General features: G+C 37.0%; 1 protein-coding gene across 1 annotated transcript; it reads left to right on the top strand.

Moving 5' to 3' along the window:
- The first annotated feature begins 918 nt into the window (after positions 1-918).
- fggy (FGGY carbohydrate kinase domain containing) lies at positions 919-19,506 on the top strand. Its single transcript, XM_079244154.1, has 16 exons — positions 919-986; positions 1,244-1,472; positions 3,872-3,983; positions 4,367-4,518; positions 4,734-4,822; positions 5,125-5,240; positions 5,378-5,506; positions 8,006-8,109; positions 10,103-10,210; positions 10,402-10,463; positions 10,717-10,879; positions 13,513-13,587; positions 13,672-13,792; positions 17,075-17,169; positions 18,839-18,900; positions 19,182-19,506. Exons 2-16 carry the CDS (start codon positions 1,290-1,292, stop codon positions 19,261-19,263), a joined length of 1,653 nt encoding a protein of 550 aa, XP_079100280.1. The 5' UTR covers positions 919-986; positions 1,244-1,289; the 3' UTR covers positions 19,264-19,506.
- Positions 19,507-23,177: the final 3,671 nt, after the last annotated feature.

The following is a 23,177-nucleotide window of genomic DNA, read 5'->3' as shown; positions in this document are numbered from 1 at the left end:
TACAGCAGCAGGAAATCAGGTACAACCAAACAAACAATGAAGAAAGTAATCCAGCAATAATTTGAGCAGTTTGTCCTTGATAGAGTACTGATTTAGATAACTGTTTCCATTTGGGATAAACTTGATGCATCAAACATCTTTTCATGTTCTGTAATTAACTTTATATATGAAAATATCTTGTTAAGATGGATTTTAGGTAAAACTGGACCTTTTTTGTCAGAGATCACAAAGAAAACTGCATGAAATTGCTCCTTGTTGTGTTTTTTTTCTAATACATAACAGGTTTTTTTTCTAAGGAGACAAATTTACCAAGTAAAAATATTGACCCATTAAGCTTGGAGCAAGAACCAAAATCTCACCAAAATTAAATGATCAAGTCAGACAAGACAGCTGCAAAGTTCATTATAAATGTAACAATCACTGATCAGTCATAAACCTGAGTAAATGTGCTCAAAAAGCCAAAAACAAAAGCATCCAAAACACTTATTGCACCACAAAGCTATAAACATGCTAAATCAGTGTGACAAAAGTGTGAACTTTCACTAAACTCTTTGGTATTTGTCTTATTGATAAACGGTTTCGAGGATTACCTTGTAGGATCTGGGACATGTTGAATCGTTTTTTGCTTCTTCTATATTCATAGTAGCACAAAAATGTAAATAAATAAAAAGCACAAGAAAGAGAGGAAGAATGTGGACAAATGTAATTATTTAACCAATGAAATTTAAAATAAACGATTGGTTACAAAAATAGACATATTTTATATATTTATATGTATATTCATACTTTTAGCCTTCCTGTTTTACTTCTCTCAAGCAGAAAAAAACAAAACAAAACAAAAAAAAAAAAACAAAAAACCGCGACTGAGTCCTTTTTGGTCACTTTCGCGTTCCGTCCGTAGTCTCAACAACGCGTACTGGTCAGAAACTTAAATAACTGAACGTGAGTGTTTTTTTTCTGAAGTATTATAACATTTTAATCACTCGGTAAGTGTTATTGTGTTAGATTATTTTAGACTCTAACGCCCTGTTTATTTCATCGCGTTTTTACGCATTGTAAGCGTTAATCTGTGCACACCATTAGTGTAACACTGCTTTCTGCTGCAGTGTCATTTTCACGCTGCAAGACGAGTAAATTAACACAGATTATATTAACCAGTGTTTATTTACAGGTGAACAATGCGGGTTCACATGCTGGTGTGTACATTTAACCTGTTTAACCTTTTCAATGTCCCCTCGGACAGGTTGAGCTGGTTAATTATCGACCAGCTCCCCCTCCTCTGCCTCCTCATGGCAGAGCTCTTCTATGTTGGCGTGGACGTGGGCACTGCCAGTGTGCGGGCTGCACTGGTCACCAGAGAGGGTCTGGTGAAGAGCACTGCAGAGGAACCCATCAGCATCTGGGAGCCCCAGTCTGAGCACTACGTCCAGTCCTCAGCTGACATATGGCAGAAATGCTGCACAGTTGTGAAGGTAGGATGAAATCAGAGCAGTGCTGGGTCCATAACATGCTTACTAAACAATATATCTTTAATGCAAATAGTTATTTAAGCTCAAATATCCCAAACACAACCCATGTAAACGCCGTTTGACAGTCAAGACAAAACACTTTCATTACTGACACTGTTCAGGACGACTTTTTCCCCACTGTATTTTATCAAATTATTCAAATTGCAGACATCACCTTTTACTTATTATTATATTATATTATATTATATTATATTATATTATATTATATTATATTATGTTATATTATATTATATTATAGTGTATGTTTTATATTAGGGCTGTCATGATATGCTTTTTCCCGATTCAATTGTGATTTTTTTTGGGTGCCGATTCAATTTGCATTGCGATTCTCACAATTCTTTTATATTGGGGATTTTTGTATATTTAAAACAAAATGAATGTACAAAACCTTTTTTTGCTCGTCATTTTTCTTGATTTCAATGAGGAGAAAACAACACGGTAGATTTAACACACAATTTAAGTGGTATTTGCTTTGTCCAACCAGACTTGGCAGTCCAAACAGAAAGAATTGGCTCTACACTAGCTCTAGAACCATTTTGATGGGAAAATTCAGTAAAATCCTGCTCCACAACCCACATTGCATAAAGGACCTGTTGGAAATTTGCAGACACCTCCATTGGTTCTTTGTTCACATCAGTTCATCATGATTATGGCTACAACAGTCTTCAAGTTACATTGATTCAGTTATAAACAGCATTGATTCAAAATGAAAATATTGATTAGAAATGTTTACAAAGATGATTACTATGAGTTAAAAGCCTCACTACAGAAGCATGTCAGGTTTTCACACTGAGACTATACTATGATTAACCATAGACCGTATATGAAAGATGGACGGAGCCTCCGACGATTAAAAGTGAAGCCTATACTGAAGTGTATAAAACTGCAGTTCCCCCTTCATCCACTAGGGGCTACAAAACAGAGCAAATCTCCATTGACTCCCATGTTAAAAAGACCAACTTCACAGCAGAAATAAACATGTTTACAGCCTGGTTCAAAAATCCATTTTAGGTTTAATAGGTCAGGTTGACAACTGTGGGGGGAGTGAAATTTTTTCTAACTCACCCATTTAAAAGTAATTTAATCTCAAAATTTGGCGTATTCAGGGACGTGCCCTTTTGATTGACAGGTACCCGACCTCCCGCTTCAAGTCAGAAGAACATAGAACAACCGCGGTTTTTATATAGTCTATGTGATTAACTCAGCATGCATCTTGCATCCTGTCTCTTCTCTGAACTTTCACCAGCCACTAAAAATCAGTCCGACATTTATCTTGTCTTGTCTTATACTCCTCTGCTGAATCAGTATGGTGTCTGTTCAGAGCAACCTGTGGGCTAATATCCAGTTGCTGAAGCTGTGCCATAAACAAAGTGTTGCTGTAAAGTGATGCTTCAGGGTGGAAAATGACTTGTGAAGTTTGGCTTTTCAGCCTCAGCACGCTGCAGGGCAACTGTAGCTACAGGAATGTGCGTAATAAATGTCAGGCTGTCATCAAGAAAAGTCAGAAGAACATAGCTTTAAAGTCAGAAACTTACGCAGAATAAGGATATATGAAACTGTTTCCATTTGCTTTGACCCAGCAACCAAAATTTCTGTTTTTGTTAATTAATTTTACTTAACACTCTTAAACTCTTTATTTAATTCTTTTATCTAATATTATTATTACTACCATTTACTTTAGCTAATAGATTAATGTTGTTAAATTATACCATTTATTTAACAATATACATTTAACTTAAAGTGCTAACACTATTTTACATTTGTTCAGTTTTAGCTGCCTTTGTTTACATTTAGCTAATGTGTTGCAAATATTAGCTCTATATACTGTTAGCTATCCTTTGATCTGCTTATTAAGTGCTTTTTGCTAACATTAGCTGAATTTATTTTCAGTTATTTGTTCTACTTATTACTTTAAGGTAACATTTAATCTGTTTTTAATTAGTTTTGCTCAATTAACCTAAAAGTAATCAGCCATCTTCTATGAATAGTTTCAGTCATAAATCCATTAGCTTTAGCTAATATTTTAGCTGTGTGTATTTCATCATTATCACCTATTTCAGCTGTTTACTTTGTGCTATTTCTTCTTCTCTGTTAATCTTGAAAATGTATATATTGTGTATTTTTCATGTTGTAGTAGAGTTATATAGTTAGTGTAATTTTTACTACTTTAACTACAAAAATGGCAAGCAATTCACACCAGTTGTTTATCTTCTTTTTTTTCTGTAAAAAACACAAATTTTACACACATTTTTAAAAAGTTACAACTATTATTTCAGTTTTTCAAAACTCAATTAAAGAAAAAAATCTGAAATACTGATTTCAAACTGTTATATCTTTTACAGAGGGTTACTCGTGGTGTGCAGAGGACCCAGGTCCGGGGGGTTGGCTTTGATGCCACCTGCTCTCTTGTGGTTTTGGACAAAAGTTTTCATCCTGTGTCAGTTGTTGAGGACGGTGAGCTGTTTGTTTCATTACGTTTAACTCTTCACTTGTCTGACAACTTGCCAGTATCAATTCATGTTTTACATCTAAACATGTTGGCTTGAAACCCTGCAGATGTTGAGCTTGGCTTTAACAAATTGTAAGAAAGGTAACGTGATACTTTATTGATCCTTTAAGAGAAAAAAAAACCTGCTTTTCCACAGCGAGGTCAAAGGTCTGGGTCAGGACGGACTCGGTCCTGATTTACGTTATTTTTAATCAAGCACAGTGAACACAGATGAACAGCATATCATATTAGGGGAGTGGGGATCCTTTGATTTATGAATCATCTGAACAGTGTCAGCTTTTGTTTAGTCTTCTGTCATTTTGGCCTTGAATCTGGTCTTTGAATTCAGGTAACGCAGAGAAAAACGTGGTGATGTGGATGGACCATCGAGCTGCAGAACAAGCTGCTCGTATAACAAACGCCAGCCACAAGGTCCTGAACAGGGTAGGAGGGGTCATGTCACCAGAGATGCAACCCCCTAAGCTGCTCTGGTTAAAAGAGGTGAGAGGTGAGGAAGGTCACCGCCCAACCGCTTGTCTCTGTGTGTTTTATTGTTGCTCTTTGAACCTGTTTGTTACTCAACCTTTACCAAATAAACCAGTTAACATCTGTAGTCTGCTTAGTTTTCAGTTTCTGTTGCTCGGAAATATCTGATATATTCTTAAAAAAAACGTAACTTTCAGTCAGTGAATGCATTTTTCTCGTCTTTTCATCAGAATTTAAAGGAAAGTTGTTGGGACAAAGCCGCCCACTTTTTTGACCTACCAGATTTCTTGTCTTGGAAAGCAACAGGCTCATTGACAAGGTGAGTTTTGTTGATGATTTCAACTTTAAAGTGAGGGCAGAGGGGCATATGTACCAAAATGATGTACCACATGTGGTGACCTACAATGATAGCGTGTTTGCTGACGTACGGTTGTAACACTTCCCTTGTATCAAATGTTTATTTCAGGGAAGACCAGGGTAACTGGGCCAGTTCAAGTAATGCATCTTTTATCATGGATAAAGTGTTTTTGATACTGTGACCTCCACTAGATACTCTCATTGCGTGCTTTCATATTGATGTGAAAATAAAGGTTGACGTCTTTCTGCCTTGCTGATCGACAGATCTTTATGCACTCTGGTGTGTAAATGGACATACTGTCCTCCTGAAGGATGGAACGGAAGCTTTTGGACTAGCATTGGACTGGGAGACCTTCTGGAAAACAACTTTTCCAAAATAGGCAAGAGAGTAATAACAATAATAAATGTCACATGGTTGCAATCATCTTTTTAGTTTAGACAGACTGACACAAACAAATGTTAATCTTATCAAGCATGAGCTTCTCTTTTCTTTCTGTGTTGAAACTGTGTCACTCAGGCAGTGCGACGTGCTCTCCAGGAAGTCCGTTGGGAGATGGCTTGACTCTGGAGGCTGCAGCAGATTTGGGTTTGGACCCAGGAACAGCAGTTGGTGCTTCCCTCATCGATGCTCACGCTGGAGGCTTAGGTATCGCAGGGAATCACAGTTATTGGAAGTTAAAGTTCACATCTGCTAGTTATAGTCAAACGTTGCTTATTATGCAAAATTGCCACCAGTTTGCTCTGATGGTGATGCCACAAAATTATTCATCGACTCAGCAGTTTAAACTGTATTTAAGCACCGAGAAAGTAAAAAAGAGAAAAGTGAATGTCCCAACAAGGGATCAACGCAGCACTTAAAAGTAGTTGTAATGTTGATCTATATGTATATAATATGTTCAGGGGCTTTTTCATTGTTACATTGTTAAACTTTTTAATTTGCTAATAGTTGTTGTTTACTCTTAGCTAGGATTTAGATAGCATTAATTTAATTTACTTTGGCTTGTTTTTTGAGATGCTTTTTTAAAAAAAAAAAATTTTTAGCTGACATTAAGTCAGTATTAGCTTCATTCAATTTAAGCTCATTATTTTTAAGATACTTAAGCTTTTTAAATATTGAAAAACTGAGTGGTGCAATCATTACTAAAAATAGTCCCATTTACTCTTGCGCACGTTATGTCTCTGGCTGTGTTCAGATGTCGACCTTATTCCCTACATAGTGCTCTATATAGTGCTCACGCCATTTTCTATGTGTGTCCGAATGTCCAGAGAGAAAAAAGCAGTGCATTTAAACTTACCCACAATGCATCTTGAAAAGTGGTGAGCATTGATTTACATGAATGTCAAAGCAGGCTAAGAAAAAAACTGTAGATTGTTAATTTTGTATCCTTATTTAATATGGAACAAAGAATAAAATACAATAAAAATAAAAAATAAAAATTCACAGGAGTTTGGATTGGATTTGTAATGACGCATGGTGATTGATGTCGTGACAGTTGGTAGTCACGTGATCTTCGATGAGGAGAAAATAGCCAGCTTTGTTCGTGTCCGAATCGAAAAACAAAATAAATGCACGATGTAGCGTGCCTTATAATGTAGCCCTATGTCGGTAATTAAGGGGTTAGGGAATAGGGTGGACATTTGGACACCGCTTCTTTCTGTTTCTGACACTTCTGGGTCACCTGACTCACGTAAACTTCATTCATTCATTCATTCATACATTCATACATTCATACGTTCATTCATTTTCTGAAACCGCTTAATCCGATGAACGGTCATAGGGAAGCTGGAGCCTATCCCAGCAGCCATCGGGCGAGAGGCAGGGTACACACTGGACATGTCGCCAGTCTATCGCAGGGTTCACGTAAACTTAACTCAAATAATTTTACCAAGTATATTTAACAACTTATGGCAGAAACCTTATAAGGTAGGGTGTAAGTATGTAATTATAAACGTATAAAAAAAAAAAAAAATAGAAACAACAATTCAAACTAAATTTCAGCGTTACCATGGAAACATATAAACAATCAAACCTTACTTTTAGGCCCAATTGAGCTAATATTAGCTTTATTTTTAGCGTATTATTTTAAAAACATACATTTTGCTAATAATGTTATTTATGTTTGGCTAAGAGTTAGTTAACATTGGTTTGCTGGACTTTAGCTTGTAAATTAAAATGCTTACTATTACCTTTGGCTAACATTTAGCCTGCATTAGCTTCTTTTTTTTACTTTTAGCATTAGAATCTGACGCAGTTCTATGAATTTGCCTATATCTGGCAGAAACTGAAGTTGTCCTGCATTAATTGACAGACAAACGAGTTTTCATCTTGTCTTCTCCCTCAGTGATGGTGCAGCGCCACCTCTGGCGAAGAGTAGAACACATTATTTAAAAGGTCTTATTTGCTATCTTGGTCCAAACGAATGTTGCACCCCTCCAACTTAACCAAATCCCCAATGTGAATGCACCCTTAAAATGCTATTTTATACATTTTGGCACAATTTCTGGTCCCTTCTTGTATTTTTAATGTTCTGAGTCCAATAGAATTTTATTAAATAAACAAACAAAACTAAAATAAATTAATAAAAACTAATAAAACACCTTGCCACCGTCACAATAAGTTAAATATTCCACAGATCTTTATACGTTTCATGGAATGATGTGGTTAGAAGAATGTAAAAGAAGAGAGAGGACGGTAACATGATTAAAATCTACTACTAGTTTTCTCTGCGAAGGCAGCGTAGACCTCTCTCAACCATCTGGTTTTGTTCTGGGAGGTAAACTGCTCATGAACTCTGCTCCCTGACCCGTGACTGGAACCTCTGCCAATCATACATTGTTGTGTCAGTCAGAGGTTAAAACACTGCGCACTGTTAGCGATAGTCCGTGTCTCAGTGATGCACATCGCTGGCCTCTGCGTGTAGACCAGCTTTCCACCTTAAACTTACACCAGCTTGACAAACATTTTTCAGCAGTTAATGTCACTGCTGAATCCAGCATGAAGGTAAAAAATTACTTCAAGAGGAATGAAAGTTTCTGACCCACAAATCATGTGAATGATTTCCCGATGGGGTTCTGCCGTTTGAAGGAGAACCTTTATTATAATTTTCCTGTTCTGCAGAAGGTAAAATCCCTGTCTTCCTTCCAGGTGTGGTAGGAGCCGATGTGAAAGGCTTCCACTTGCCTTGTGAGCATCAACCAATCACGTCGCGCATGGCGATGATCTGCGGGACATCATCTTGTCACATGGCGGTCAGTGCTTTACAGCGACAGCTCACCTGATTTGTGATCTTTTGGAGAAATTTTTAAAATAGAAACAGCATTTCAATTACACTTACAAAGACTTGCACAGATCAGCCACAACATCAAAGACCTCAAAACTCTGCGTCCCACACTTGTTTGATAACAAAGTGACGTCTCTCATGTGCAGCCCTCTTTGTGGCTGAGAAACCGATACTATACAACTTTTACATCTGGGACGCCACGTGATGTTTTGTTTACCATGTAATAAGTCATTGTAAGATCGTCTTCTTCTGGCTGGAGAGAGCTAACAGGTCAGGTAGGATGCAAGATGGATGCTGAATTAGCCGTCAATAGAGGGCACGTGACGGGAAAATGGTAAAAGTTTTGTAGTGTCTCTAAAAGCACTGAGCAGTGAAGGGAGTAACATTGTTTATCTTGTTACAGTGCAGCATCCTGCTATGAAATCATTGACTCTGGCATTCACATGGATGTTTCTTTTTATATATATATATACAGTTGTGCTCATATTTATTCATCCCCTTTCATTAAAGAAGGAAAAAAACAGCTGCCTGTAAAATAAGCTGAAATTGACTAAAGTAATAAATAAAAAATTTATGAAAATCATTACATTATTTTCTAATTCTGGTTTGATAGAAATGTTTTTCTTAAAAAAGCAAACAAATAAGATCTTTTATTACATAGTAAAGCAATCATAAACAAATATTTAGTTGAACAATCCTTTAATGTTTCTGCTCCAGTCAGGTGTTTTCTGTTCCTCTCAGTCAGACTTCTGCACCTGTTGACAGGTATTTTGTCCCACTGTTCAACAGAAAAGTGCTCTTAATTTGTCCAGGACTAATTTGTTTGTTTATTTTTTTCTTTCTTCAACTCAATTAATTGAAAAAACAGTGTCTTACTATTACTAAATTATATTTTTGCAAATTTTTAGTTATTGTTCCTTTTTTAAGTCTCCAGTTATTTGAGTGACTGTTGTAAATTCAGCCTTTTCTTTAATGAAAGGGGATGAATACATATGAGCACAGCTGTATATATACATATATATATATATATATATATATATATATATATATACATATATATATATATATATATATATATACATGGACAAAACTCAACAAGATTGTCTAAGTATATCTCTTTACCCCAAAATTTCTGTAGTGGCAATAAAATGTCATTATAATCTGCCATTTCTTAAACTGGTTAGCAATTTTCCATGCCTTTCATTCCAGATTTATGTCAAATAGTTTGATCCCATACAAAGTTTTCCTTTGATTTAGACGCGTTCTGTGGTGAAACTTTTCTTATGTTGTTGTTGTTGTTGCACAAAACTATGGGAGTGTGTAAGTCACGTTTTCCATGAGCTTAGTCAGAGCCCACCAGCAGGAGATGATGAGCAGATGATGCATGTTCCTGCATGTTGGAGATGTTTGTCATCACCGTCTCTGACAGCAGCAGCACAGCCCAACACATCAAGCTGTCTGCAGTATGTCTGCACAGAGTTTGGTTTGTTGTGGAGATGATCCTACTGTCTACCTGTGTTACCTGAAGTCTACACATCATGAGCCTACAACTTGGATTTAAACAACATTTATAGTTCAGAGACCGACTTCATACATAGTTAATTAACATGTCCTTTGTATTTTCTCGGATTGGTCAGAGCTCTTGACTTACACAGAGGGAAGCAGCTGGTTTTAAAGTCATGGCTGATCAGTGTGTGTATGAACATGTATGCTAATGTTCTGTGTTTTATTATGGAAATTTCAACACTTGTTTAAATGTTGCACAACGTTCTGTGAGCATCACTCCATGACTTACACAAGACTTCCTGTGATTAATCCTGTTGTCAGTGTCTGATTAACCCGAGGATTAAAGTTTTGTATAAATAAACACAAACGTCATGTTTTACATTCAACTAATTTTACTTTTAAAATGATTGTTTTGATGTGCAGAAGTAAGTCCTGTTTGATTCCCATGTGATCAGATCAGTGAGAAGCCTCTGTTTGTGCCCGGAGTATGGGGACCCTACCTGTCCGCCATGGTGCCCGGCATGTGGCTTAACGAGGGGGGGCAGAGCGCCACGGGAAGGCTGGTCAGTCCATGCAAGGATTATTTGATGCACATGAATGTTCACTCACAACACATAAACAAACGTGTCCTCCACAGTCATGCTCATAACTCTGTTGACCAGATTACCAGCATTTAAAGCCTCACAAACCTTCACGTCATCACACGTCTCACCTGTTGCGTTTCTCAGCTGTGATGTATCACTCTCTTCCGCAGATTGAACACGTAGTGAAGGGTCACGCTGCGTACACCCAGCTCCAGGAGCAGGCTCAGCAGAGGTCAGCTGATGCATTTAGCATTCCCAGAAATGCTTCATCACAGCTGTCATCCTCATCAGAGGTCTACAGTATTGAGAACACTTTAGTTGGATTAAAACCAGCTTAGAGTTGGGTTGTTAATGTGCAATTTTATTATTTAAATCTCTTGATATTTCTGTGGAGATGCATAGAAATGCCTCAGTGGTACTGTATTTTTCTTTCTATTGGAAGTCAGTGTTTTTAACATGTTCTGATTTTCATTTGGCCTTTCCAGAGTTCCCTTCACAGGTGAGAACATCTACAGCTACCTGAACAGCCACCTGAGTTTGATGGCGAACTCTCGTTCTGCTGTCGATCTGCTCGGATCAAGTCTACACGTTTGGCCAGATTTCCACGGGAACAGGTCACCACTCGCTGACCCCACTTTGAAAGGCATGGTGAGGCCATGACATGACACGACTGAGTCCAGTGGCAGGGCTGAGCATTCACAAGCAAACACAGTCCTAAGTGATCTTTTAAACGGCTCTAGAAAAGGGGTTGAAGTGAACAAACAAGGCTGTGTGACGTCACAACAGGGTGGCGGTGGAGGTTTTTTTTTTTTTCAGTAATAACTGTAAATCAGAAGAGGAAGGTGTTTTTTTTTGTTTTTTTTTTTAACTGGAAACAAACATCAAGGAGGAATGTAGCAGCCACATGTTGGATATCCAAATAACAAAAACAGGAAACATTCCTATTCAGGAATTACTTTAATATCTGGGATATTAAATGTCAATAAATAAATAAATTAATAACTAAAGTAGCCAGGTTTATAACAACTCATTTAAAATTTATTGCCCATTTCTATATTTAGAAGTACAAAAACGATTTATCATATCAATGTAATGATAATAATAATAATAATAATAATAATAATAATAACAATAACAATAACAATAATAACAATAATATATTTACGTGCCATACGTTTGATAAATAATGTTGGATATTATGATCACACGCATCCATTATTTATTAAATCAAAACTCATGAAATTTGATTATTTTGTTTACTATAAGACGATACAAGTGATGTTTAAGGCTAAACAAAATGTTCTTCCAGAAGGTGTCCAAAATTACCTTAAGCTTCAGCAGACTAAATATAACTTAAGAGACAATTTTTTGTACATTTATTGTCCCAAAATCTAGGACGGGTGAAACAGAGATGCTTGTCCTTTCAGGGGGTTCAACTGTGGAATAAACTCAGTAATGAGGTAAAAAATTTAATTCTTTATTTCTATCTAAAAAGATTATTCATCAGTTTATTTTTGAGAGATATGTAACTTTATAAATGATTTTCATTAAAAAAAAAAGTCACACATTGTGTATGTAATGCATCTGTTTTTGTTATTTGTATAATTTAAGGTAACTCTACTTGTAACTGTACATTATTAGGAATACAAGCTTTGCTTCTGCCTATTTTGTTTTTGTTTTACTTGATTGTTTTTTTGGAAATGGACAAACTGATTGTGACTGATACAAACAAAACAAAATTAACTAAGTAAAAAAAAAATTATGCAAATAACTTTTTTTCTCACATACAATAAGGAGACACAATAATGTAAAAATATAATTAATATTAATATGTAAATATATTTTCAGTGTACCAAACTATACAATTGGACAGAAAGGCCAAAGAAAAACCCTCAGATTTCTTCAAACCCAACGTTTTATCAGGAAAGGCTTTTTGTATCAATACGTAAAATCAGTTGTATTGTCTATTGATTGGCAGGTGGAACATGCTGTTATGATGCACTTTTATAGGACAGCTCATGTAACATCCACAACATGTTTTAGTAAAGGTTGTTGTAAAACACATTTAAAAAGCAATGTAAGCCATGCAAAGATGAGCAAAGCTAATTCTTAACAATCATGACATATTAGCAGCAACTGGTCATCCTGGTCTTATTTTTCGCTGTTAATGGGTGTCGCCCACCAGGATGCTCAGGACGAGGGATTGACTCAGAGTCCAAATTCAATGCAATGTTTTTGTTACCATTAGCTAAGCTGTATTTTTTTTGTTTTATTATTATTAATTGGTGTGTTTGGAATCTGATTGGATCACAATGAACTGGCTCAAATTGATGAGTCTATAAAGTGTCCTCAGATTCAGGCGTTGTAGATTGTCACTGTACAAATTTGCACTAAATCTTCTTTAAATGAGACAAAACCAAATTTTACAAGCATTAAAACTTTTCTCTGCAATAAGCTTTTTTTTTTTCCTTCTTTAATCTTCAGCATTTTCATCCCTTTAAACTTTTTTTAAGCATTTTTTCTATTTTTATTCATGCTTTTACCTACTTATTGATTTTTACATTTCAGCATTTCTATTTGTTTATTTAATCACATTTTCCTAAAGGAGACTAAAAATCTGACCAAACAAGTGATTTACCTTCTTTTTTTGAGTTGTACTTTATTTCTTTCATATCTGACATCTTTATGCTTTATCTTTATGCAAAACAAATAAAAATAAGAGACTCATCATGAAACCACAGCTCTGTAAATGAAGCAGAGGGATGAAACGGTGACCAGTGCTGACCAGTCAAAGCAGGCTGGGATGTAACTGGAAGGATATGGCCTTCTTGTCTTTGGTCTATGTGTACTTATTATCACTAGCGCTTCATTAGCCGTTGTTAGAGAACTTCAAGCTTTAAATGTTATTTAAAATTGATCATTTTTGTAAATGAAGCCTCCTGGTTGCTGGTTGGATGCCTACTTTGCCTCCACTTACCACCTCTTGGCTTCTTTTTATAGTGAAAAACAGAAAGAGGGTGACTGTTTTTCTGATATTGTTATTCTTATCGCGCTTTCAGATACATGATGGTAAATGGTTAAAGGAGTTTACATTATATAGTGCTTTACCAGCCACAGGGACCACTCGTCACTCTGACTCTGATGGGCACATCGAGAGGCAATGCAGGGGTCAGCCTCTACTACAAGCCTAAGGACGCCTAGGCATGTAGTAGGGGAAAGGCTGGAATCGACCCACCGACCTTCTGTCTGGAAGATTCCTGCTCATGTTGACTGTTTTACAGGTGATTGGCCTGTCTCTCTCCCAAACCTTAGACGACTTGGCCCTCCTCTACTTAGCCACCATCCAAGCCCTCGCAGTAAGTCTCCGTTTCCTTTAAGTACAATAGAAGGGTTGTTATCTGGAAACCCGACTCTTCTTCTGTCCTCATCTCTCATTTCAGCTTGGCACACTTCATATTCTGGAGGCCATGAAAGGAGCAGGACATGACATCACGACCCTTTTCCTGTGTGGAGGGTTGAGCAAAAACGCCTTGTTTGTGCAGATTCACGCCAATGCAACAGGTGCGCTCATTCATCTTTAAATTCCTACGGGTTATTTTGTTAATGCAGATTATGTGATTCTATATGAACTAAACATCTTTTTTTTTTTTTTTGTTTTGTTTTGCGTTTTTATACAAATAATGGACCGAATCATGTCATTTACATGCGTGTGTCAGTAATGACACATGCAAACAATCCTGTGTCCAATTACAACTGCGTTTATGAACGAGTCGTGAAAACCAGAGCAACCAAACGTCTGTAGACGTAGTCTGTAGAGCTGTAATGCAGAATTATGTCTGTCATTATCAACTAGAAGGTGATGATAAAGAGGATGAAGATTAAAGGTAATATGGACTGTACAGTGCTGTTGTAGTCTTATTCGGTGAAGATGATGATGATAAATTAGATCAGTGGTTCCCTAACGGTGTGCCAAATGCAGGTGTGCTCTGTGATATTGTAACAACAATTCATTACAATTATTTTTATAATAATAGAAAAATAATGTTTTTTAATCTACCATATTACTGCTTAGCTAGCATTTAATTAATAATACAGGGGCAAACTACAAAGAAAAATTGCAAAAGAAAAATAAATCTTAAAGAGAACTACCAATTTGGCTGATCACGTATATCCGCTGGTGGGAATTCTATGAGTGTGACACATTCATCCTGAATTCATCCTCCTCCCTGTCCATTTTTAAAACTCTTCTTAAAACCGATTTTTATTCCTTGGCCTTTAACCCAACGTAAGACAGTTTCCGGTCAGTGTGCCTTATTTCTATTATTGGTTTTTACTTACCGGTACTATTTATTTAGTTTGTTTTATTGTTTTAATTCTGTACTCCTTATATGACCTCTTGTTTTACTGTGTTATTTATTTGCATATGAACTGTTGTATTCTGTTTTTATTTTGGCCGATTGTGTACAGGACTTTGTTTAAACTCCGGTTGTTTTAAAGGGCTTTATAAATAAAGTTGAAATAGAGTTGAAAGCGAAACGAGAGGGAAAATGGAGCGCTTTCTTGTACGGAGCAAACCATCAAGCATCCGTGCTAACTCAGACGGGTGACAACATTTTATTTGGCATTAGTAAATAATGATTACAGATATTTTACACGATACAAGTGATTACACGTGTTCTTAAGGAGCTTTTTGGCACAAAAAGTGTGCCTCGAGATTTTTACTTGTCACCTGGTGTGCCTTGAGCACAAAAAGTTTGGGAACCACTGAATTAGCTGATGAAGAGGTGATAAGTCCGTTTAGAACCATTTCTCACCTGGTAAGAGGAAGGAAACGTGGGAAAGGACGATGAGGATGAAGAGGAAAGCAATGATAAAAATGAGAAAGAAGTCGATGAGATTGATGAAGAACATGAAGATGATTATGAAGATGACGAAGAGGTAGATGATAACGATTAGGGGGAATGATAATGGAAGAAAATGTGGAAGATTAAGATGAGGAGGAGGAAGAGTAGAATGAGAAAAAAGAAGAAAAAGATGACGAAGAGGATGTTAATTAAGTGAGGATGAAGAGGATGATAAGGGGAAAGAAGATAAAGGAGAAAAAGATGAGAAGATTAAAAAAAAGGATGATGAGTACGGAGATGATTGTGTCAGAAATGATGAAGAGAATGATGATGACGAGGAAGATAAAAATGAAGACAACAATGAAGAAAGGGAAGATGAAGAGGAAAACTATGAAGATGAGGATGATGAAGATGAGGAAGATGAAGAGAATAATAATGAAGTTGAGTAAAAACTATGAAGTAGAAGGGGAAGATGATGATGATGATGAGGAGGTAGATGAAGAAATTGACGAGGAAAATGAGGAGGATGAACATTACGAGGAAGATTTTGTCAAAGACTATGATGATGAAGGCAAAAAAAGAGAGGAAGGTGAGAAGATTAAAATATGATGATGAGGAAGATGATGATCTGGAGGATGATGATGAAGAAGAAGAAAGTAAGGACCAAGATAGTGATGAAGAGGACGATAAATGGGATGATGAAGCGGTTGCAGCAGGGAAGTCAGTGGTTATACTGGTGATGTTGGTAGTATTGATGATATTGGTGATATTGTTAATATTGATGATATTGGTGGTATTGGGTATATTGGTTGTATTGGGGATATTGGTAGTATTGGTAATACTGATGATATTGGTGATATTGGTGATACTGGTAGTATTGGTTGTATTGGGGATATTAGTAATATTGGTAATATTAGTAATATTGGTAGTATTGGTAATATTGGTAGTATTGGTAATATTGGTGATATTGGTAATATTGGTAATATTAGTAATATTGGTAGTATTGGTAATATTCGTGATATTGGTAGTATTGGTAATATTGGTGATATAGGTAATATTGGTAATATTGGTTATATTAGTAATATTGGTAGTATTAGTAATATTGGTGATATTGGTAATATTGTTAATATTAGTAATATTGGTAGTATTGGTAATATTCGTGATATTGGTAGTATTGGTAATATTGGTGAAATTGGTAATATTGTTAATATTAGTAATATTGGTAGTATTGGTAATATTCGTGATATTGGTAGTATTGGTAATATTGGTGAAATTGGTAATATTGTTAATATTAGTAATATTGGTAGTATTGGTAATATTGGTGATATTGGTAATACTGCCTTAATGCATTTCCATTTTAATATTCACCCATTTAATATGCTTGTTTTCAAAAGGCCCAGTGTTTTTTATGGGGTGTGGTACATTTTATGCGTGTGTTTCTGTATTTTGTTTTTATCTCTACTAAGGCCTGTCGGCCAGGTCATTTTTGGAAAACAGAATCTGTTCTGAAAAAGTTTATCTGAAAAAATAAAGTTAAACATAAGGCGGAAATAAAGAAATCTAAATACTATTGTATTTTCAGTACAGTCCAATAACACAGCTTCTTCTTTGTCAGTGTGAAAAATCAAATTTAGATTGAGTAAAACTTATGAAACAATGTTTGAAATGCAGTAAAAATAATGGATGCCTATGATTCTGTCTACAATATAATTTATCTTCAGTGAAGAAAATATTTGCTGTTATGTAAACATTTAATACTCATGTCAGAAAGTATGTGTTATCAATTCTTATAAAATATAAATTATATTTAATTAATTAATTAATTTAATTTAATTAATGTTTTTAGTAATATAAAATGATTATACATATTGTAAATACTACATTATTAAAATGTTTATTATTTAATTAAAAAGCATTATAAATTTACAGCTTTGAAATCACAAAATAAACGATGTGAAAAAAAGTCTTAAAAAGTCTCATGTTGACTTGTTGTGTTCAGGATTACCAGTAGTGCTGCCAGATCAGATGGAGGCGGTGTTATTGGGAGCAGCGGTCCTGGGTGCATGTGCATCTCAGGACTACAGGACCATACAGGTACAGTGACACATGAATACACTTTCGTATTTGATCAAAATGCTCATTTACGGCAGATTTTACAATTTAAAGGGAAATTATTCTCTTCAAAATTCATGTTTGTCACCGACTGCTGCTGAAGAAATTGATATGACTGTATTGTGTTGTTATCACATACATTGTTGGTGCATTTTCGAGAGAGCAAGATGCGCTGTGTGTGTGTGAATGTGTGTGTGAATGAGATACACTTTGCAAAATGCTTTTTACAGCCTTGTTGCTGTTCATTGCATGGTGGAAAAGTTGAGATTCAAGTCAGTCAAGTGCTGTTTTCTTAGAAACTAAGCAGAATCTGTCAAGTCTGTTAAACGTTTAGTGCAGGGGTGCCCAAAGTTGGTCCTCGAGGATTGCTGTCTTCAATGTGTTCAATGTTATCCCGGTTCTTACCAACCAGACTTCAAATAAATGGATCCAACAGCTAATGAAGTTCTGCACAAAGACTGATTTGTTTAAATCAGGTGTGTTGGAGCAGGGATACATGGAAAACATGCGGGATTGTGGCCCTCGAGGCCCAGAACTGGGTATCCCTGGTTTAGTGTGTGTAAACGCTGCAGTCTATGGAAGTATGTTATAATGCTTAAAAAGGAAGTCTTCTTTGTTTCATCTAAGTGATATAGACAGTGGATCGATGGATCGTTTTACTTCAAATGAAGTATTTTACTGAATTAATGATATTTTTTCTTATTTTAACCCTTTAACCAGCGGGGACCCGCCCCCGGGCCTTTGCAAAGGTGATGACACAGTCTTAGGTAAAGACTTAGGTCTTTGTGTGTTTTAAGGTCCCAGAAGAGGTTTCTCACTGCCCTTGTGGTTAATAAACAGATACAGTTAATATATATTATTATTTTTATCAGAAAAGCATTGATACCTTCATTAATACCATATTTCAATACTACTGACGGATCTGCAGGTGCATGGTGGACCGCGAAGATGTCCTAAATTAAATTCTGCTGTTTTTTTGTTTTTTTTAAATTGCTGGAATTTATTTAATTTATTAAATTTTTTTTAAATAATTTAATTTTTTAAAATTAATTTTATCTTTTATTCTAAAATAATTTTATTTTTTCGGTTAATTTATTTATAATTTTTTTATGTCATGTTTAAGTGAATTCCACACACATCAGCTCTTGGGAAGCAGCATTATCATACATCAGGCCAGATCTCTTGCTCAGTGCCGCCATCTGCTGGATGGAACCAAAACAAAAACAAGGAGCGTGCAGCTCGGCTGGTTGTTCTTTCGGAGAGGGGACAGATTTGCATGCAAATGATGTTTTAGATTGTGAGGTGTGGTTTAAACTTTTGCTGGGTCAGGTGTCCTGAGCACAAGAACTCGCAGCAGCCTTTAAGCCTTATATGCTAAAAATAAGACACTATTATTCCGATGAGGCCGCACCTGTCAAGTGGTTTTCAGCCCTAAATACAGCGGACAGTTGTTATGGCTGATCTTCTGAGCTTCACACGCTCAACTACCAGGATTTTGTAGGTTTAGACAGGAGAGAGGCCCCGCCATGCATTAATCATAAACTGTGACTCACCAAAACTGCTGTATAAGTAGGTCATGTGGCTGACAGTGAAACAAAATATGTGTTAACATGATTTATTGAGTGCTGTTTGTCTTTCCAATGTGTTTCAGGAGGCCATGGAGAAAATGGCTAAAGTGGGGAGAGTTGTTCAGCCTGACCGTGAACTGAAGAGGTGAGGAGGGAAAGTTTCATTTAGATTTTTAATTTCTATGTTTTAAAGAATATTTAGCTGCTAATGTAAAGTTTGATGTTGCTCGCTTTCTAATTTCTATCTGAAATTAAAAATACTGCTTTTAAATGCTGAAATGGATGAATGAAATCAGACCTTTGATCATTTAACTTGTATTTAAGTCAAGGCCAGCTCATGAGAGGACCGAGCTTTGTTGCAAACCTGAAGTAATGAGACTTTACGTCACATTTTGTGCGCTAGTTTACTTCATTTTCCTTTTTCAGCTTCTATGAGAGAAAGTACAAGGTGTTCCTGCAGCTGTTCTCCCACCAGAGGGAGTACCAGGCCCTGATGAGCCAGAGATGACGGAGCTGGTGGAAGTGAGCAGAGCTGAAACAGTTACGTGGCCGATGACAAAACTACATGCTGGAAACTAGAGCAAACGTCTTAACCTATCAGCTCGTCTAAAATATCACACTACCCCAAAGGGAAACCACTTCCAGAAGCTGAGTGTCTATTATTTTGGTTTTGGATGCAAAGTAAAGATTAGATGTACAGCATTTCAAAGGCAGATGACTGTAGGTAAGATATATCTGGGAGCTTTTTAACTTTTAGGTTCAGTATTGCCAAATTGAATAGAAACCAATGCGTTCATCAAAAGCTGTTGCAGAGTTTCAGCTCTTTTTACCTCAGATATAACCTTCAAAAGCATTCCTAATAAAAATTCTTCTAAATAAAAATAAAAAAAGTGCCCGTGTCTTTTGTCGGTCAAATCCACTTTCCTCCAATCCAACAGTGGTGACGTTCCTTTTTCAACTTCCTGTTAGGAAGGCCTTTAGCGGCTGTCAGAGTTCAGATCAAAGTTGATAAGCTCTTCACTGATGCTGTCAATCGACCTGTTGACTGGGAACGTCAAATCGTGCACAGCTGACTTAATGCCTCAAACTGATCTAACTCATGTGGGAGAGACGGGCAGATGGGTGTGAGCCAACACTAACAGTCTCGCAAAGGAAAGGCCGGACAGTTGTGAACAGCAGTCATTGAAAGAATAATTATTTGCAGTGCAATGCAGCTTACTGTACAATATTTTTTATTTTCAAAAGTACAGAGTCATTCTTAATGCCTTAAATGTCTCAAATGTGCAAACATACAACATAAAAGTGATCCTCTTTATTCTTCAACCCAGTCTGAACTCTGTCAGACAAGCTCTTTTTTAAATAATTTATTTAAAAAATCCTTTTCTTGTTGCAAAAATGCAATTTAGTCTCAAACTGTATTTTCTTTGGTATTTTCAGCCAAAGAAATAGGGATAAATGATACTCTTATTGCCCATAATCCACCCAAATAACCAGTGAAATATGTTTGTCCTAAATGAACTGCAAGCTAGTGGTAGTACAGATATTATATGCTATAAACTGTAATAAGCAGCTGCTGCAGCTGTTTACCGGAGCAGCTTCTCGGATGAAAAGAGCACCTCAGCATTGTTTTTGCTCTATTTGTTCTTTATGCCTAAATTACGCCACAAACCTTCTTCCGTTGCACAGGAAATAAGAGGAAATTAATGAAAAGTGACATGATGCAATGGCATTGACTGATGTTATTACAAAGTAGGAAATCGAAGCTTATCATGCTGCAAACAGAAAGGCAACGAAAAAAACTTTATTTTTATTATTATTTTTGGTTTCTCCCCATCTTATTCCCTTTTTTTTAAGTTTTGCCAGTGTGTCCTTTGAAATGTTAAAGTTCTGCAGCTGCTCTTTACGACTAACATTTATTAATGGGAATAATCTAGGATAAATGTGTGGCTTGGTGAAGTAGGCTCTCCCTTCAAATTGAAATTAAAGAGATATTTGGGGATTTTTAACCATCTGGTTCAAGAAAAGATCATTAACTTTGAAGCTATAAATAATTTCATTACAAGCTATGAGAGAATTAACACAAAACCTAAGGATGTATTCACCCCACAAATTTAGTATTTTGGATGCACCTTTGGATGCAAGCTATTTGTACAGTCACTGGGACAAGAACAGCCACGAGGACCCTAAAACAGCCAGTAGGACACTAGAACAGCCAGTAGGACACTAGAACAGGCATTCTAGTGCCTACTAAAAACAGCCATTAAGACACTAGAACAGCCAGTAGGACACTAGAACAGCTAGTAGGACACTAGAACAGCCAGTAGGATACTAGAACTGTTCGTAGGCCCTAAAACAGCCAGTAGGACACTAGAACAGTCAGCAGGACACTAAAACAGCCGGTAGGGCACTAGAACTGTTAGTAGGACACTAAAACAGCCATTAAGACACTAGAACAGCCAGTAAGACACTAGAAATGTTAGTAGGACACTAGAACAGCCAGTAGGACACTAGAACTGTTTGTAGGACCCTAAAACAGCCAGTAGGGCACTAGAACTGTTAGCAGGACACTAAAACAGCCATTAAGACACTAGAACAGCCAGTAGCACACTAAAACAGCTAGTAGGACACTAGAACAGCCAGTAGGACACTAGAACTGTTAGTAGGACACTAGAACAGCCAGCAGGACACTAAAACAGCCAGTAGGACGCTAGAACAGCCAGTAGGACACTAGAACTGTTAGTAGGACCCTAGAACAGCCAGTAGGACACTAGAACTGTTCGTAGGACCCTAAAACAGCCAGTAGGACACTAGAACAGCCAGTAGGTCACTAGAACTGCTAGTAGGACACTACAACAGCTAGTAGGTCACTAGAACTGCTAGTAGGACACTAGAACAGCCAGCAGAACACTAGAACTGCTAGTAGGACACTAGAACAGCTAGTAGGTCACTAGAACAGCTAGTAGGTCACTAGAACAGCCAGTAGAACACTAGAACAGCCAGTAGGGCACTAGAACTGTTGTAGGACACTAAAACAGCTATTAAGACACTAGAACAGCCAGTAGGACACTAGAACTGTTCGTAGGACCCTAAAACAGCCAGTAGGACACTACAACAGCCAGTAGGACACTAGAACAGCCAGTAGGACACTAGAACAGCCAGTAGGACACTAGAACTGCTAGTAGGACACTAGAACAGCTAGTAGGTCACTAGAACTGCTAGTAGGACACTAGAACAGCCAGTAGAACACTAGAACTGCTAGTAGAACACTAGAACAGCCAGTAGGGCACTAGAACTGTTGTAGGACACTAAAACAGCTATTAAGACACTAGAACAGCCAGTAGGACACTAGAACTGTTAGGAGGACTCTAAAACAGCCAGTAGGACACTAGAACTGTTCGTAGGACCCTAAAACAGCCAGTAGGACACTACAACAGCCAGTAGGACACTTAAACAGTCAGTAGGACACTAGAACAGCCAGTAGGGCACTAGAACTGTTAGTAGGACACTAAAACAGCTATTAAGACACTAGAACAGCCAGTAGGACACTAAAACAGATAGTAGGTCACTAGAACAGCCAGTAGGACACTAGAACTGTTAGTAGGACCCTAAAACAGACAGTAGGACACTAGAACTGTTAGTAGGACACTAGAACAGCCAGTAGGACACTAGAACTGTTAGTAGGACCCTAGAACAGCTAGTAGGACACTAAAACAGCTATTAGGACACTAGAACTGTTAGTAGGACACTAAAACAGCCATTAAGACACTAGAACAGCCAGTAGGACACTAGAACAGCTAATAGGACACTAGAACAGCCAGTAGGATACTAGAACTGTTAGTAGGCCCTAAAACAGCCAGTAGGACACTAGAACAGTCAGCAGGACACTAAAACAGCCGGTAGGGCACTAGAACTGTTAGTAGGACACTAAAACAGCCATTAAGACACTAGAACAGCCAGTAAGACACTAGAAATGTTAGTAGGACACTAGAACAGCCAGTAGGACACTAGAACTGTTTGTAGGACCCTAAAACAGCCAGTAGGGCACTAGAACTGTTAGTAGGACACTAAACATCCATTAAGACACTAGAACAGCCAGTAGGGCACTAGAACTGTTAGTAGGACACTAGAACAGCTAGTAGAACACTAGAACAACTAGTAGGACACTAGAACAGACAGTAGGATACTAGAACAGATAGTAGGATACTAGAACAGCCAGTAGGGCACTAGAACTGTTAGCAGGAAACTAAAACAGCCATTAAGACACTAGAACAGCCAGTAGCACACTAAAACAGCTAGTAGGACACTAGAACAGCCAGTAGGACACTAGAACTGTTAGTAGGACACTAGAACAGCCAGCAGGACACTAAAACAGCCAGTAGGACGCTAGAACAGCCAGTAGGACACTAGAACTGTTAGTAGGAC

This window comes from Telmatherina bonti, assembly GCF_933228915.1.
Source record: "Telmatherina bonti genome assembly, chromosome: 7".
Classification (NCBI taxonomy): domain Eukaryota; kingdom Metazoa; phylum Chordata; class Actinopteri; order Atheriniformes; family Telmatherinidae; genus Telmatherina; species Telmatherina bonti.
The sequence above is the reverse complement of the archived record's forward strand: the minus strand, read 5'-3'. Positions and strand labels throughout refer to the sequence as shown.